General features: G+C 39.3%; 3 protein-coding genes and 1 long non-coding RNA gene across 4 annotated transcripts in view; all 4 read right to left on the bottom strand.

Annotated features, from left to right (window-relative positions):
- Nucleotides 1–1,943: 1,943 nt before the first annotated feature.
- On the bottom strand, nt 1,944–12,375 carry LOC125001029. Its single transcript, XM_047576943.1, has 7 exons — nt 11,978–12,375; nt 11,623–11,688; nt 4,196–4,282; nt 3,965–4,051; nt 3,125–3,199; nt 2,770–2,832; nt 1,944–2,566 (listed from the first exon to the last, which is right to left on the bottom strand). The coding sequence occupies exons 1-7, from the start codon at nt 12,087–12,089 to the stop codon at nt 2,427–2,429; spliced, it is 630 nt and encodes a 209-aa protein (XP_047432899.1). The 5' UTR covers nt 12,090–12,375; the 3' UTR covers nt 1,944–2,426.
- LOC125001093 lies at nt 6,600–7,966 on the bottom strand. The gene is made up of 3 exons (XR_007111505.1): nt 7,759–7,966; nt 7,461–7,543; nt 6,600–6,671 (listed from the first exon to the last, which is right to left on the bottom strand). It is a non-coding gene; the product is annotated as an uncharacterized LOC125001093 (long non-coding RNA).
- Nucleotides 10,799–17,737, bottom strand: part of LOC125000968 (protein piccolo-like) — a 127,019-nt gene continuing 120,080 nt past the window's right edge. Inside the window, exon 78 of the mRNA XM_047576769.1 lies at nt 10,799–10,852. The gene's annotated coding sequence lies outside the window, so the exon portion shown is untranslated. The remainder of the gene's footprint in view (nt 10,853–17,737) is intronic.
- Nucleotides 13,608–16,514, bottom strand: LOC125001233 (SLAM family member 9-like). Its single transcript, XM_047577155.1, has 7 exons — nt 16,433–16,514; nt 15,122–15,268; nt 14,895–15,020; nt 14,649–14,809; nt 14,419–14,548; nt 14,202–14,342; nt 13,608–13,612 (listed from the first exon to the last, which is right to left on the bottom strand). Exons 1-7 carry the CDS (start codon nt 16,512–16,514, stop codon nt 13,608–13,610), a joined length of 792 nt encoding a protein of 263 aa, XP_047433111.1.

The following is a 17,737-nucleotide window of genomic DNA, read 5'->3' as shown; positions in this document are numbered from 1 at the left end:
ATTACTGGCCTAGTGTCGCCGATACACATACCGATACTTGAAATGTCATGTTAATTTAGCAACTTTGTAATTTTGCCTTTAGTTTGTTGATTATGATAAAACAAAGGACACATTTTTCAGTCAAATAAATCTGCTTCTACTAACTAATTACAATATAAAATAATTTAACACTATAAAAATTCTCCTTTTACTACACAATTGTTTTAGGGAGAAAACAGTCTAAATAAAAACAATGTATTAAATACGTGCAAATAAGTTCAGGGCATGAAAGAGGTAACATGGGGAGTGCAGGTAAACTTAGCCAAGGAGATTAAGCCTTTCTAAGGTTAGCTACACCCCTGTCACCTTACATGCAGCCTGATGAGCTTTGCCGGCATGTTTTTACTGGACAAACACCAAAAAAGCAAGGAAACTACTTACTAGCATCCCAAAGCTAACTACTAGCATTCCTAGTGTTCTCATTAGCTTCTCTTGGCTAGTCCCTATCACCATAAGGGTACCAAATAGTATCCCTAGACCAGTAACTAATGTGTACAATCCCTACTCCAATGATGACATCCCTAAAATAGCCATTAGCATGTCAGATTAGCATTCTAAGGCTAGTAACCAGAGACCTGCATTCCCAGGCTAGAAACTAGCATCTACAGACCGAGAACTATTGTTCCTGGTGGTCTCCTCAATGCACCAAATTGACTAGCATCCTTAGCTTAGCCGTAAGCATCTGATGTAAAATAAAAACAAAAAGCCTTCATGAGGTAGTTGCCAGCCCAGTATTGTTGGATGCTAATCACTAGCCGACAACCACTAGTCTTTGAATGCTAGCAGCTAGCATTAGAGTTGCTAAGTGGCTGCAGATGCTGGTGATGCTAAATGTGACTTACATAGAGATCAGATTACACCCTCAGGCTACAGGTTGTTAACCTAAACCTAAACCCAAAGTACCCGTGTGGCCGCTGACAACAGTGCAATAGAAAAATTAGCCCTGACAGATGGATGGAGGCCCTAAAATTACCTCAAAGTATATTTCTGTGAATATGGAGCTACAGAAGGTAGAAGACAGACTAATGTTGAGTTAGTTGGAGTCTCTGTTCAGACATGTTGGCTTGCAGTGTGGCACCTGTCTGTGGTCTGGAGTAAGAACTGCATTCCACAACAAGAGAAAGGCTTTGCATGATGACAGATGCTCCACAGCTACAACCACTACAACCACCGCTACCACCACCCACCACTGGGCCAAAGGTTGCGGTAAAAGGATGTCGTTGCCACATTTCCCCAGTAGCCGAAAAAGGTTTAAATGTTTATACTTGGAAATAGTTTTATTTAGAAGGACCCCCTTTTTGTTGGTGGACAAAGGTAAAGTCAGCGTTAGTTGGCGTGGGTTTGTCGGGACATGTCTAAACCCTACGACTGAATAGAAAAATCCCTCCCCGTCTGCATCCACTGCTCCTCATTTCACTGTCAATCCTGTCTGCACACGTAAAGATGAGTCCACTTTCCACCGTCATTCCTTCCCCACCGGGGGCACTGTCAGCGCCGTTGTTGTGAGGACCTTATGAGGCACCTCAAATTTAAATTCCATCCATCTGGTGTTGCGCTCCGAGCTGTCAGGGCTCAGGGGGGCTGAAGGTGCCACTTATGTACATGAGTGCAACACTCGCAAACGCCCGTCACGTCCCCCTGAACACACAACATGACAGCGCGTCCTCCCACCGACCCGCAAAAGGAGAAGAATACCAGGCTTTGTGTCTCTTGTCAAAGAGGGTTGTTCACCTTCTGCTCCATCTCAACAACAGGAAGTTTCAGAGACGTCCTGTTAAACGTGTAGTTGGAGATTTACTCCTTGCATCTGACATATTTTTTGCAGATTTGTTGCGTGGATGTGTAGCTGACCACCTTTCTAGACTAGGAAGGTGGTGATGGGGGCAATAAATCACGACAAACTGCATAGTTCAGCATTTTATTATGAAAGATACTTTCATACACAACAGTTTACAGGCACAAGCTACAACAATTCACTGTGAATGATGATAGTGTCATTTTTGTGTTGCATGTCTGTGTCTGAATTCTCTTTAGTCAAACTTCTATAGTTCAGCTGAACCACACAGACGCTGTCACACAGCAAAACAAAAAAACACGCATACAGATTTTTCAAATTTCAAGAGAGAGGAACTTAATTCCATTTCTAAGTCAGGTCTACATGGAGGACACAACAATAAATGAATAAATACGAAATATGTGCCATAAATGCTGCTCATTTATGGATTTATTATTTATTTATTGATGTGTGCACTTCAGCATGTCGTTCAGATTCACTTTTCTCCTGCTGGTTGATCGGTGAATGCAGGATCGATTGTTCAGGTCTTGCTCTTCACAGCCAGGTAGTCTGAACTGAAATGGCGCAGCATTTATGTCATATATTTATTTATTTATTTGTTTATTTGTTGTGTCACAATTGGTCCAAAAGCAGCTTTAAGATGGTCATAAAAAATCCCACTGATACGTGAAAGAAGAGGAGGTGGTGGATCAGTAGAAGCTGCTTGGTCGACTGATGTCTCTGATGTGGTGACTGGTAAAATGACAAAGACATTGTGAGTCATTTTTTATCATCAACTTTAACTGAACAGGTTTATTTCTGGCCTCGTCTTTGTCAGATTTTATTTCTCCTTCTGAAAAATGTCAGATTAATCTATGAAAATACCTGCAGATTAAGTCAAAGGCTGCATATGTTAAATAGTCATGAATAATGTCCTGTTGATCTTAATAACTCACCAGGTTGATCACTGGGATCTGAGAGAGAAGTACGCCCTGGTCCAGCAGGTGGATATGAAGGTTCTGATAAAATGACAAAGAAATAAGTTTAAACTTTTAATCTTCATAAAAACATCCTATTCAGTTGAATCTCTCCCCAGGATGAGGAGGAGTTCTGTCGTCTTCTGACTCCTTTGATGCATCAACTGATAAAAAGCAGATATTGTTACAGTCTAGGATGTTAAATGGGTTCAGCTTCAATCATCAGTTGAAAACTGGAGATAAATGTGATGGAGCTGCAACACGTTTGTTTTGCTGAGGAAGAAGTGTCCATGTAGCTCACAATCACCACATATGTGTTGTCAAGGTTACTCACCTGTTTCATTGATGTGGTCTAGAGTGGTTAATACTTGGACTTCACCGTTGTTACCATGAAGCAATGGTTTATTCTCTGTCAAATGATTAAAGAAGTGTGATGATTGCCACATGTTTTAGTTCCATACAGTAGCTTCAACATTCACAGTTTTATCTCCTAGTGAGAGTAAAAACATTTCTCTTCTTTACAGACAGACTCTTGTCTGGATGATTTCTGGAGGAGCAGGACAACAAGAATGTAGTCAACAAACTCTGGTCCATCATGATTAATGTCCTCCAGCCTCTACATGACACCACAGTCAGACAGAAGCTCCTTCAGTGAGGGGATCTTGTCTCTGTCCTGCTCCATGGACAAGTTGAGGAGGACATTTGTCCCTCAGGACATTAGACTCTACAATGACTCCCTGAGGAACCAACTGGACTGAGATATTATTATTATTATTATTGTTATTATTGTGTTTAATGAAGCTACTGGACACTGAATTTCCTTCAGGATAAATAAAGTATATAATATAATATAATATAATATAATGACAGTTGTCTTGTTGTAACGTCTTTACTGATGGTTCAGTCCCTCTTTCCACAGATGCAGCTGATATATTCACACTTCATGATTGTGGATCAGTAGGAGCTACTTGGTCAAATGATGTCTCTGATGTAGTGACTGTGGTTTCTGTGGACTCATCAGAGGGACGTATTTTTTCTTCTAAAACAATTAAATACTTTGTTTTGGAAAAAACAGATTAATCAACTATGAAAATACCTAAAGATCTAAGGCTTTGTCAGTGGTTTCATCTTTTAAACAGACGTGAAAAAAGTCCTACTGATTTCAATAACTCACCATGATGATCACTGACAACGGAGGGAGAACCAGACTGTTGTTGTTCAGCAGCAGTTTCTTGTTCCTCTTCTGTCTCTGATTTAGTGCCTGTTAAAATGACAAAGAAGGTGATGGAACTGTTTCCTTGGAGTCACTTTAATGATCAAGTTTAACTTAAACCTGGAGATCAAGTTTGTGGTTGTAGCTTTTAAACTGTCATAAAAAAACATTGCATTGATCCCAATAACTCACCAGACTGATCACTGGCATTTAGATGAGAAGCAGGTGATTGTGAATCAGCAGAAGATTCTTCCTCTCCAGTTTTTGCTGATGGATTCTCTGTTAAAATGATAAACAAAATGATCAAGTTCTTTGTTCATAGTTGATGAATCAGTTTCTCCTTAAAATCATTTTCATGATCAAGTTTAACTCAACAGGTTTGGACTCGTCATTATTCTGGTCTGGTTGATTTGTTCCTTGTTTGCCTGTAAAATGTCAAAGTGTCTTGTTATAACGTCTTTACTGATGGTTCAGTCCATCATCTGCTTCTAGAAACTCTTTAGATCAGTGATTACCAACCTGTGGAGCCACCAAATCATTTCCACAACAGTATGATTTAGAATATACAGAACGATGTTTTCAATGTTAAAACTCAGTTACGTTTGAAAGGATGTTAAAAATGTTCAAATATTCTTTTCATTATTTTGTTTTACTCAAGTGTAACTCAGCAGGTTCATTGTTTGGTTCTGAAGATACTACAAGTGTCTGGGATTGGGGAGATTTATATTCTCCTCCTGAGAAATGACAGTTTATTCAACTATGAAAATACCTGCAGAGGTTTTTATCAGTAGTTGCATCTTTTAAAGAGTCATGAAAGAAAACATCCTATTCAGTTGAATCACTCCCCAGGATGAGGAGGAGTTCTGTCGTCTTCTGACTCCTTTGATGCATCAACTGATAAAAAACAGATATTGTTACAGTCTAGGATGTTAAATGGGTTCAGCTTCAATCATCAGTTGAAAACTGGAGATAAATGTGATGGAGCTGCAACACGTTTGTTTTGCTGAGGAAGAAGTGTCCATGTAGCTCACAATCACCACATATGTGTTGTCAAGGTTACTCACCTGTTAAATCGATGTGGTCTGGTTGGTCTCCACTGTCTTTAGGCTTCTTTCCTATCAAATGATAAAACAAGAGTCATGACTAGGTCTGTCACAACAACACATTTGCTGGACGATATATTGTCACACAAATTACTGAGGATAAACGACATCATCAACATTATTTTCAGACTAATTATCACTCATGTGATGATAATATGGAACAATAATAATACACATTTTATCACTGGGATAAAATGTGATTTAGCTGTGATGAAAATCATTTTATATCCAGCTTTACTTTGACATGAATTATAGAAACACTGTGAGTTAGAATCAATCCAACTACACTGTGTGAAAGTGATAGTGGTGGTGGATATCTCCCTGAGAAATAAAAGAATTGTCATGACCAGTTCATCTGTCACTAATTTCTAACATTTTATAGAACAAACTTAAACATAACAAACAATAAAAGCAGTAGCTGTGCAGACAGATCAATAAATACATTTAGAATGATAATACACAAAGTTAATCTGGTACAACCATTATAATCTGCTGTGAATTTGTACCTGCTTTGTGTTTGTAAATGAAGACACCAGCAATAACAACACCAACGGCCGCCAGAACCAGAACCACACTAAGACCCAGACCCAGACCTGGATCCAGACCAAGTGACAGGAATAACCGATAGAGACCGTTACTGTTATTCTCTAGAAAAACAAAGAAAAATAAAACCTGTTAGTTGTTTCTAATCAGGCTGAATTGAAATGTTGATGTGAAACTCACCGGGGATGGAGGTGGAGGACGTGGGATGAGGGGAAGAGGAGGAGGAGGTGAAAGGGTTGGTGACTTCTCTGCTGCGTTCAGAGCTGACTGGGTTTTCTAACTCACAGATAAACGAAGGCTCCGTATCGTCCTAGAAAACCAGTGAAGAACAACATCAGCTTGAAGCTCATGAACTAAATGGTTGTTGAACGTATGAAGTAGTTGATCTGTCTGTTACTGGTCACATTCACCTTTGTTATTATGAGCTGATTGGTTTTATTCTTCACCACGTCACCTGACCACCAGGTGTAGGTGACTGGTTCAGAGTCTGTAGTGATGCCTTCACAGGTCAGAACACAGTGGGTCTTTTCAGCATCACAGTTTTCTGACACAGTTGGTTTAGAGACGCCAGCTGATGGAAACAAACATTATTAGAGTTGAGATTAATAAATTATCAGATATTCCAGAGTAGTTTAAGTTAAAACTCCTCCACTTACAGATAACCTTGATTTCAGTTGTGTTCAGGACTCTGTTGTTGATCACTGCTGTGTAGGAGCCGCTGTCATTTAGTGTCAGGTCTGGGATGATCAACTCTCCAGTTGTGGTGTTCAGTTCACAGCGACCTAAAATGATAAGTTACATCAACACATATCAACCACAGAAACGACTGGAGTTCAGTGCTGTGTGTTTTCGGGGTTTTAACTAAAGGGGTTAAATACCTCTGAAGCTGGAGAAGAAGTCGATCGTGCCTCCGTTCCACACCACAGCCAGGTTTGAATTATGTTTCCATGTGATCCTGCTGACGGGTGAAGCCTCAGAGCCTGGACTCAGGACGACTTCATCTCCTACTTTCCTGTAGACGACTACAAAACAAACATCTACATCAGAACATGTCACTCCTCTCATTCACATGTGAAGAATCAAACAGACACTTAACAACTCGTTTTACATCTACAGGGATATTTTAAATGTTAGTATTCGTACGTTTTTACTCATTAAATATGTATTTTAGTGACTCACTATACGAAACAAACTAATAAAACTGCACGGTGTCTTTGGGATTGTGTAAACACAACAAGTCAAAGTGTGTAGATGTTTTGTCACTGTGGTAGAGAACCACTGAAACGTCGCTCATGTCATGGCCCAGTCCTTCATAGACAATACTTAGTAGTGTTATTGTCTAGCTAACACAATTCAGCTGCGTATAAGACTAGAAAAATCAATATAAATAGTATTTTACATTAAGAGTAGCTTCCAAGTAGCCTCACACTGCTCCATAACTATTCTCATTCACACACTTAAAGTAAGTAACTGTAACATAAATATCTGCGCACAATGAAATGATGCTGCCATGTTTAGGAGAGAATCAACAGTTTAGATGAAGAAGGTCCATTCACCAGGAAATTACACCAACAGTTACACCAACTGTTGCACCAACAGACATCATCTGAAAAAACTGCAAGTTGACGAAATGAGAAATTCAGTTGTGTGAACAGTGACCAGGTTTGGAGGTTTGTTTGTGTTGTTTTTCAGAATGAAATCTCTGTTTCATGAAATGAGTCAAAAACTCCATTAATTAACATAAAATACACAGTTTGATATGTGGCTGAGCCTGAATATATGTCAGAAATAAGAAGCTCTCCAGAACATACCTGTGTTCGCTTGACCTGTAATCAAAGTCTGGAACAGGAGAATCACCATCACCTCAGGGGAGATGGTAAATACCGGCTCCATCCTTCAATAAATAAATAAACAATCGGTTATAGTGAGACAGGGATAAACCAGACGAGGACGAGGATGGAAGATGGAGGACAAGGATGGAGGACGGAGGATGGAGGATGGAGGATGGAGGAGAGGGCTGGGTCGAAGCTGAAAGTGAAACTAAACTGAGGAATGAATCTGCTGCAGCTTTAAGAAAAAAACAAAAAGACAAACAGAAGCATTACTCACCATCATCACAGAACCAGCCTTGTTGAGCCATTAAATTACATCCCACTGTCCCATTAAAGGAAGAGTTTGATCCCTGTGAGGCCTAAAACACCAGACGATGTTTTAAAAAGAACAAAATGCATTAGCTCAGATCTACAATAAAACGTATCATCATAGACTTAAAAAACGAAATATCAGACTCTTTATATCTTTATTTCTTCACACTGTTTTATTTTAAAACACACACCACAGGACAAGCAGTTACAGAAAATGAATGAACCAGAGAAAAAACATGTAACAAGTCACTTCATGTCCAGTTACTGTGTCGTCCATCTTGACATAATCTCTGGTCTAGTGGGGCCCTCTGGTGGACAGATGAGGAACTCACGGCCCAGCAGCTTCTACAATATTTAAATAAAACTATAAACACATAAACACATCTTGACGAATGAAACGGAACGAATAAATTATTATCTGCAGATAATATGCCATAGTGGAGGGTCTGTTCCCGTAGTAGTGACTGAAAAACACGATGGCTTCTGTCGTCATTGACAACAAACCTCAAGTTGCCACGGCAACTTCTGACACTTCAGACCAGAGATACAGCTGAGACCGATATATTAATCAGGGACTCCTCCGATGTCTCCGCTGTTAATACAACTGATCCCTGTGTCCCACACATTTATGTTACAACAACACACAACAAAGGTAACTTTGTGATTACAGTTACACACACAAATGTGCACATATGCGGGGGCAGTAGCCCCTCATGGCCCTTTCAAAAGTTCCCTGCTGCTTTTAATTTCTCACCAAAACTATCCACAATAAAATCACAAAACGAGGGTAAAAAGTCTGCAGGAACGTCACTTTAAAATATCAGTACATCAGCAGCCACATCAGCAGTGAGACGGCGCCTCCTCACAGTTCAAAAGACACAAAAATGAGCAGAAATAGCTGAATCTAAACCAGAGGAGGTGATAACGAGGTCAGTGTGTGACCTTTGACCTTTGGACTTACAGAGTCTGTCTCTGATGATGATGGGAAAGGTGTTTGGTGAATGTTTGACCACTGAGTGGGTAAAAGTGAAGTGGTGAAGGGAGCGGTGGGAGATCTGTCCTGCAGGGGGAGCTGTTGGAGGGAGGGACAGGGGTCCAGTCCAGTATAAAGACCATCCTTTAATATCACAGAGTACAGTCATGAGCTGCAGGAATCAGTCCCTGTTTCCTTGTCCTGTTAAAAGAAACGAGACCCGTCACCACAAACACACATGTTCTCCAATGTGCGAGCATCTGAACCGAGTTTATAGTTGGAAATTGTCATTAAAATGTACAATTACTCACCGGGACGAGGAGGAGATTTGACGTCTACTGAATTACACACCACGACGATGTCTGGGTATTTGAAGACTGTTCTTCTCCTTCTGAAAAATGTCACATTATTCATCTATGGAAATACCTGCAGATTAAGTCACTGGTTCCATCTTTTTAATAGTCATGAAAAAACGTCCTATTGATCCCAATAACTCACCAGGTTGATTTCAATATTTCTGTTTTCAATGATTAATTAGTAGAGTTACACATACATATACTATATCTTCACGTAGCTGTTTTTATTTGTACACTAGTTGTTCACAATCTCACAGTTATTAAATGAAGAATTTGATCGTTGTGAGGCTTAAGATGATGGAGGTAGAGAAGGAGATAAACACCAGGCAACATTTTAAATAGTAAATGCTTTAGCTTAGATAAATAAAGATACAATAAAATTAAATAACTAAAAGGAAATTAAAGACTTTTTTTACCCATCTTCACATAAAAACTGACACGGTTTTATTTTAATGTGTTGAAGCCAATAACGTTGACTAAGAAACTAAATTAAATGAACCTATGAATGAAATCACCATCAACTAAAAGAGACAAAGGTCACATCTCTCTCTCTTTCTCATCATGTTTTATTCAGTTGAACAAACACGAGGAGGAAACCAACAATCTCAACTACAGGAAGCTGTAGTTTTTACAGTTAACTTAGTAAAACGAGACAATTCAAGGCAGCTTTATTTAAACAGCTCATTTCATACAGAGGACAAGTCACTGTGCTTTACATTAAAAAAGATGGAGGCACAATTAAAAACAAATAAAGACTGAAGAAAAACAAGAACTGAGTGAGAAGACTAGAGGGATAAATAACTAACAGATAAGAGAGAGAAAGGCCAAAAACTATTAAATAAAAATGGATAAAAAGGACACGTTGGTGGTCTTGGTTACAGTGTCTTGGTGAAGGACGTGGAGAGGGGAAACCTAAAGGGGACAACAGACGTGGTTCTCACACAAACTGGAGCAGCTGCTCAGGTTAAAATGGGAAAAAAATTAAATATGAGTTTGCAGGAAAGTCAAGTGAAGCAGAATGAACTAAACTAGTAAAGTCAATAGAGAAAGAAGAGAGAGTCAATAGAGAAAGAAGAAAGTGAAACATTCCCAGTGACAGACGGCAGAACCAGGACACTGAGGGAGGACAAAGCTGACATTATTGGTTAAGTCCAGACTCAGTGATAAAAACCTTAAAAGCACAAAGTCAAAGCTGAACTAGACCATGGAAGATCTGGTGATACTGTTTATCTCTGATAACAGTGATTATGTCTATGAGCCAATATCATCAGGACTGAAACCATCTGACATCACGTATAGAAGCTAAAACCACTGGATTCACCTGTTACACTCTGAAAATACTTGGGTTGATAAAGGAGGTTCAGACCCCAACACCCCAGAGGACGAGCAGTTACAGCAAATGAATGGATGAATGAATGAGGAGTCTTCATCTCTAGTCAGATAAAGTCTGGTCTAGTGGGGCCCTCTGGTGGACAGATGAGGAACTCATGTCCCAGCAGCTGTTAATGTTTTTTGGTATGTTCATGATCAACAGCTCATTGTTTCTTTGTCCTGTTGAAAGAAACAAGATCCGTCACCACAATGAAACACTAACACACATTCCTGAACGGATGAGCATATGAGTTTAAACTTTGAAATAGTCATAAAAATGTATTATTCAGTACAATCACTCACCAGGATGAAGAGAAGATTGGACGACTACAGTATTACACACTTGGAAGGTTTTCCTCCTGAAAAATATCAGATCATTATTGTTATTATGGTGTGTGGTGACTTTGTGTATTGATTGCTGTGTATTGGGTGTATGTCGTTCATGCCATGAGCCGAGCATTGTGTACTTTATTGTTGTCACATTCACATTTCCATCTTGAGTATTTGATATAGTGAGATCTTGAACTCGTTTGGTGGCGCTAGTGGTTTTATTATCAGTTAGGTTAATGGGTGACTCTGTTTGACCCTGGTCCCCTCTCTCACATACTACTGTGTTTTTATTGTGAGGGTACTGATTGGACTGGATTGCAGTATGGAACGGAATGGCCCCACCAGAATTTCCGAACCAAAATCACCAATGAAAAACATTACTCTTCTTTATAGACAGACTCTGTTTAAAAACTTAAAGCAGCTTTAAGGTAGTCAAAAAAAAAAACACACTGGTACCTGAAGGAGGAGAAGATGGTTGTGGAATAGTAGGAGCTACTTGGTCAACTGGTTTCTCTGGTGGTTTCTCTGCAAAAATGACAAAAAAATGGTCGACCTTTTTGTTCATGGTTGATAAAACAATTTCTCCTTGGAGTCATTTTAATGATCAAGTTTAACTTTATAACAAGTTTAACAGATCTCAAGTTCTGTGGACACTACAAGTGTCTGGGTTTGGGGAGACTTGTCTTCTCTTGAAAAATGTCACATTATTCATCTATGGAAATACCTGAAGATCAAGTTATTTTCAGTGGCTGCATCTTTTAAATAGTCATTAAACGTCCTATTAATCTCAATAACTCACCAGGTTGATCACTGGGATCTGAGAGAGAAGTACGTCGTGGTGGTTTAGCAGGTGGATCTGAAGTCTCTGATAAAATGACAAAGAAATAAGTTTAAACTTTTAATCTTCATAAAAACCTATTCAGTTGAATCTCTCCCCAGGATGAGGAGGAGTTCTGTCGTCTTCTGACTCCTTTGATGCATCCACTGATAAAAAGCAGATATTGTTACAGTCTAGGATGTTAAATGGGTTCAGCTTCAATCATCAGTTGAAAACTGGAGATAAATGTGATGGAGCTGCAACACGTTTGTTTTGCTGAGGAAGAAGTGTCCATGTAGCTCACAATCACCACATATGTGTTGTCAAGGTTACTCACCTGTTTCATTGATGTGGTCTAGAGTGGTTAATACTTGGACTTCACCATTGTTACCATGAAGCAATGGTTTATTCTCTGTCAAATGATTAAAGAAGTGTGATGACTGCCACATGTTTTAGTTCCATTCAGTAGCTTCAACATTCACAGTTTTATCTCCTAGTGAGAGTAAAAACATTTCTCTTCTTTATAGACAGACTCTTGTCTTTATGATTTCTAAACTGATAAAAGAGTCAAAAGAATCATCAGGACAACAATGAATCTGTCAAACTGAGCAGTTTAACACAATTAAATCACATTTTATCACCAGCTACACTGAGAGGAGAGACCTGTGATGTGTCTGCTGTCAGGAAATAAAAGAACCATCATGATGAATACACATCTTCACAACACATTCACAAGGTAAATCTTCACATTCTTCTGACATGAAACCCACAAACTGCAGCTTTCTACTTTTCTCTGGGCTGTAGATTGATCTGAAAGGAGCTGGGATGAAAATCATTTTATATCCAGCTTTACTTTGACAATTGTCAGTGGATCAGGAGGAGCTGCTTGTTCCTCTGACTTCACTGATTTAGTGTCTGTTAAAATGACAAAGAAGTTGATGAAACTGTTTCCTTGGAGTCACTTTAATGATCGAGTTTAACTTAAACCTGGAGATCAAGTTTGTGTTTGCATCTTTTAAATTGTCCTGTTGATCTCAACAACTCACCAGTATCAGCTCCTTTGTCTTCTGATGTCTGTGATGAACTCTCTGTCAAAATGACAAAGAAATGATCAAGTTCTTTGTTCATAGTTGATGAATCAGTTTCTCCTTGGAGTCACTTTAAAGATCAAGTTTAACTCACCAGGGTCTTTGTTGAGTTCTAGAGACACTACAGGTGTCTGGGGATGGAGATATTCTTGGTTTCCTCCTGAAAAATGTCAGTTTAATCAACTATGAAAATACCTGAAGATCAAGTTTCTGTCAGTGGTTTCACCTTTTAAATAGTCACTAAAATGTCCTATTAATCCCAATAACTCACCAGGTTGATCATTGGTATTTGGGGGAGAAGCACATGATTGTGTGACTCCTGACTCCTCTGGTGGATTCTCTGCTAAAATGATAAACAAAATGATCAAGTTCTTTGTTTATAGTTGATGAATCAGTTTCTCCTTGGAGTCGTTTGAATGATCAAGTTTAACTCAACAGGTTTGGACTCTTCATCATTCTGGTCTTGTTGATTTGTTCCTTGTTTGTTTGTGAAATGTCAAAGTGTCTTGTTGTAACGTCTTTACTGATGGTTCAGTCCATCATCTGCTTCTACAAACTCTTTCCATAGATGCAGCTGATATATTCACACTTCATGATTTGTTTAAAAACCAAAAGCAGCTTTAAAATGGTCACAATCACCACATATGTGTTGTCAAGGTTACTCACCTGTTTCATTGATGTGGTCTAGAGTGGTTAATGCTTGGACTTCACCGTTGTTACCATGAAGCAATGGTTCCTTCTCTGTCAAATGATTAAAGAAGTGTGATGACTGCCACATGTTTTAGTTCCATTCAGTAGCTTCAACATTCACAGTTTTATCTCCTAGTGAGAGTAAAAACATTTCTCTTCTTCATAGACAGACTCTTGTCTGGATGATTTCTAAACTGATAAAAGAGTCAAAAGAATCATCAGGACAACAATGAATCTGTCAAACTGAGCAGTTTAACACAATTAAATCACATTTTATCACCAGCTACACTGAGAGGAGAGACCTGTGATGTGTCTGCTGTCAGGAAATAAAAGAACCATCATGATGAATACACATCTTCACAACACATTCACAAGGTAAATCTTCACATTCTTCTGACATGAAACCTACAAACTGCAGCTTTCTACTTTTCTCTGGGCTGTAGATTGATCTGAAAGGAGCTGGGACGAAAATCATTTCATATCCAGCTTTACTTTGACATGAATTATAGAAACAATGTTAGTTAGAATCAATCCAACTACACTGTGTGAATGTGATAGTGGTGGTGGATATCTCCCTGAGAAATTAAAGAATTGTCATGACCAGTTCATCTGTCACTAATTTCTAACATTTTATAGAACAAACTTAAACATAACAAACAATAAAAGCAGTAGCTGTGCAGACAGACCACATCTGGAGAAGTCAACATGTCAATAAATACATTTAGAATGATGATACACAAAGTTAATCTGGTACAACCATTATAATCTGCTGTGAATTTGTACCTGTTCTGCATTTGTAAATGAAGACACCAGCAATAACAACACCAACGGCCGCCAGAACCAGAACCACACTAAGACCCAGACCCAGACCTGGATCCAGACCCAGTGACAGGAAAAACCGATAGAGACCGTTACTGTTATTCTCTAGAAAAACAAAGAAAAATAAAACCTGTTAGTTGTTTCTAATCAGGCTGAATTGAAATGTTGATGTGAAACTCACCGGGGATGGAGGTGGAGGAAGTGGGATGAGGGGAAGAGGAGGAGGAGGTGAAAGGGTTGAGGACTTCTCTGCTGCGTTCAGAGCTGACTGGGTTTTCTAACTCACAGATAAACGAAGGCTCCGTATCGTCCTAGAAAACCAGTGAAGAACAACATCAGCTTGAAGCTCATGAGCTAAATGGTTGTTGAACGTATGAAGTAGTTGATCTGTCTGTTACTGGTCACATTCACCTTTGTTATTATGAGCTGATTGGTTTTATTCTTCACCACATCACCTGACCACCAGGTGTAGGTGACTGGTTCAGAGTCTGTAGTGATGCCTTCACAGGTCAGAACACAGTGGGTCTTTTCAGCATCACAGTTTTCTGACACAGTTGGTTTAGAGACGCCAGCTGATGGAAACAAACATTATTAGAGTTGAGATTCATAAATTATCAGATATTCCAGAGTAGTTTAAGTTAAAACTCCTCCACTTACAGATAACCTTGATTTCAGTTGTGTTCAGGACTCTGTTGTTGATCACTGCTGTGTAGGAGCCGCTGTCATTTAGTGTCAGTTCTGGGATGATCAACTCTCCAGTTGTGGTGTTCAGTTCACAGTGACCTAAAATTATAAGTTACATCAACACGTATCAACCACAGAAAAGAAACGACTGGAGTTCAGTGCTGTGTGTTTTCAGGGTTTTAACTAAAGGTGTTAAATACCTCTGAAGCTGGAGAAGAAGTCGATCGTGCCTCCTTCATTCCACACCACAGCCAGGTTTGAATTATGTTTCCATGTGATCCTGCTGACGGGTGAAGCCTCAGAGCCTGGACTCAGGACGACTTCATCTCCTACTTTCCTGTAGACGACTACAAAACAAACATCTACATCAGAACATGTCACTCCTCTCATTTACATGTGAAGAATAAAACAGACACTTAACAACTCGTTTTACATCTACAGGGATATTTTAAATGTTAGTATTCGTATGTTTTTACTCATTAAATATGTATTTTAGTGACTCACTATACGAAACAAACTAATAAAACTGCATGGTGTCTTTGGGATTGTGTAAACACAACAAGTCAAAGTGTGTAGATGTTGTGTCACTGTGGTAGAGAACCACTGAAACGTCGCTCATGTCATGGCCCAGTCCTTCATAGACAATACTTAGTAGTGTTATTGTCTAGCTAACACAATTCAGCTGCGTATAAGACTAGAAAAATCAATATAAATAGTATTTTACATTAAGAGTATCTTCCAAGTAGCCTCATACTGCTCCATAACTATTCTCATTCACACACTTAAAGTAAGTAACTGTAACATAAATATCTGTGCACAACGAAATGATGCTGCCATGTTTAGGAGAGAATCAATAGTTTAGATCAAGAAGGTCCATTCGCCAGGAAATTATGCTAACTGTGCTAACTGTATGCTAACTGTAGGCTGACTATGCTAACTGTGCTAACTGTAGGCTAACTGTGCTAACTGTAGGCTAACTGTAGGCTACCTGTGCAAACTCTAGGATAGTGATGCTAACTGTAGGCTAACTGTGGGTTAACTGTGCTAACTGTAAGCTAACATTAACATTAACACCAGCACTGAATTCTGGAACAACATTTGCAATAACATCCTCAATATGTCCAGGAACACCAACATAATGCTACTAACAATAACACAACATAAGAACATCCACACAACACACATCACACAGCACAAAATGTACTTAATGTGATTAGCGAGCACAGACATAATGGAGCCACTGTAAATGTAATACAACAGATGATTATCTCACGCATTCCAGACCTGCTCACCAACAGACATCATCTGAAAAAACTGCAATTTGACTAAATGAGAAATTCAGTTGTGTGAACAGTGACCAGGTTTGGAGGTTTGTTTGTGTTGTTTTTCAGAATGAAATCTCTGTTTCAGGAAATGAGTCAAAAACCTCCATTAATTAACATAAAATACACAGTTTGATATGTGGCTGAGCCTGAATATATGTCAGAAATAAGAAGCTCTCCAGAACATACCTGTGTTCGCTTGATCTGTAATCAAAGTCTGGAACAGTAGAATCACCATCACCTCAGGGGAGATGGTAAATACCGGCTCCATCCTTCAATAAATAAATAAACAATCGATTATAGTGAGTCAGGAATACACCGGACGAGGACGAGGACGGAGGATGGAGGATGGAGGATGGAGGAGAGGGCTGGGTCGAAGCTGAAAGTGAAACTAAACTGAGGAATGAATCTGCTGCAGCTTCAAGAAAAAAACAAAAAGACAAACAGAAGCATTACTCACCATCATCACAGAACCAGCCTTGTTGAGCTATTAAATTACATCCCACTGTCCCATTAAAGGAAGAGTTTGATCCCTGCGAGGCCTAAAACACCAGGCGATGTTTTAAAAAGAACAGAACGCATCAGCTCAGATCTACAATAAAACGTATCATCATAGACTCAAAAAACGAAATATCAGACTCTTTATATCTTTATTTCTTCACACTGTTTTATTTTAAAACACACACCACAGGACAAGCAGTTACACAAAATGAATGAACCAGAGAAAAAACATGTAACAAGTCACTTCATGTCCAGTTACTGTCGTCCATCTTTACATAATCTCTGGTCTAGTGGGGCCCTCTGGTGGACAGATGAGGAACTCACGGCCCAGCAGCTTCTACAATATTTAAATAAAACTATAAACACATAAACACATCTTGACGAATGAAACGAAACGAATAAATTAATTATCTGCACATAATATGCCATAGTGGAGGGTCTGTTCCCGTAGTAGTGACTGAAAATCGCGATGGCTTCTGTCGTCATTGACAACCACCTCAAGTTGCCACGGCAACTTGTGACACTTCAGACCAGAGATACAGCTGAGACCGATATATTAATCAGGGACTCCTCCAATGTCTCTGCTGTTAATACAACTGATCCCTGTGTCCCACACATTTATGTTACAACAACACACAACAAAGGTAACTTTGTGATTACAGCTACACACACAAATGTGCACATATGCGGGGGCAGTAGCCCCTCATGGCCCTTTCAAAAGTTCCCAGAGGTTTCTTCGTTAGTCCATGGAAGGAGCAATGGAGCAACATTGTGGAGTGCTGCTTTTAATTTCTCACCAAAACTATCCACAATAAAATCACAAAACGAGGGTAAAAAGTCTGCAGGAACGTCACTTTAAAATATCAGTACATCAGCAGCCACATCAGCAGTGAGACGGCACCTCCTCACAGTTCAAAAGACACAAAAATGAGCAGAAATAGCTGAATCTAAACCAGAGGAGGTGATAACGAGGTCAGTGTGTGACCTTTGACC

This window comes from Mugil cephalus, chromosome 23 (genome assembly GCF_022458985.1).
Source record: "Mugil cephalus isolate CIBA_MC_2020 chromosome 23, CIBA_Mcephalus_1.1, whole genome shotgun sequence".
Taxonomy (NCBI): domain Eukaryota; kingdom Metazoa; phylum Chordata; class Actinopteri; order Mugiliformes; family Mugilidae; genus Mugil; species Mugil cephalus.
This window is presented reverse-complemented; position numbering and strand designations above follow the sequence as displayed.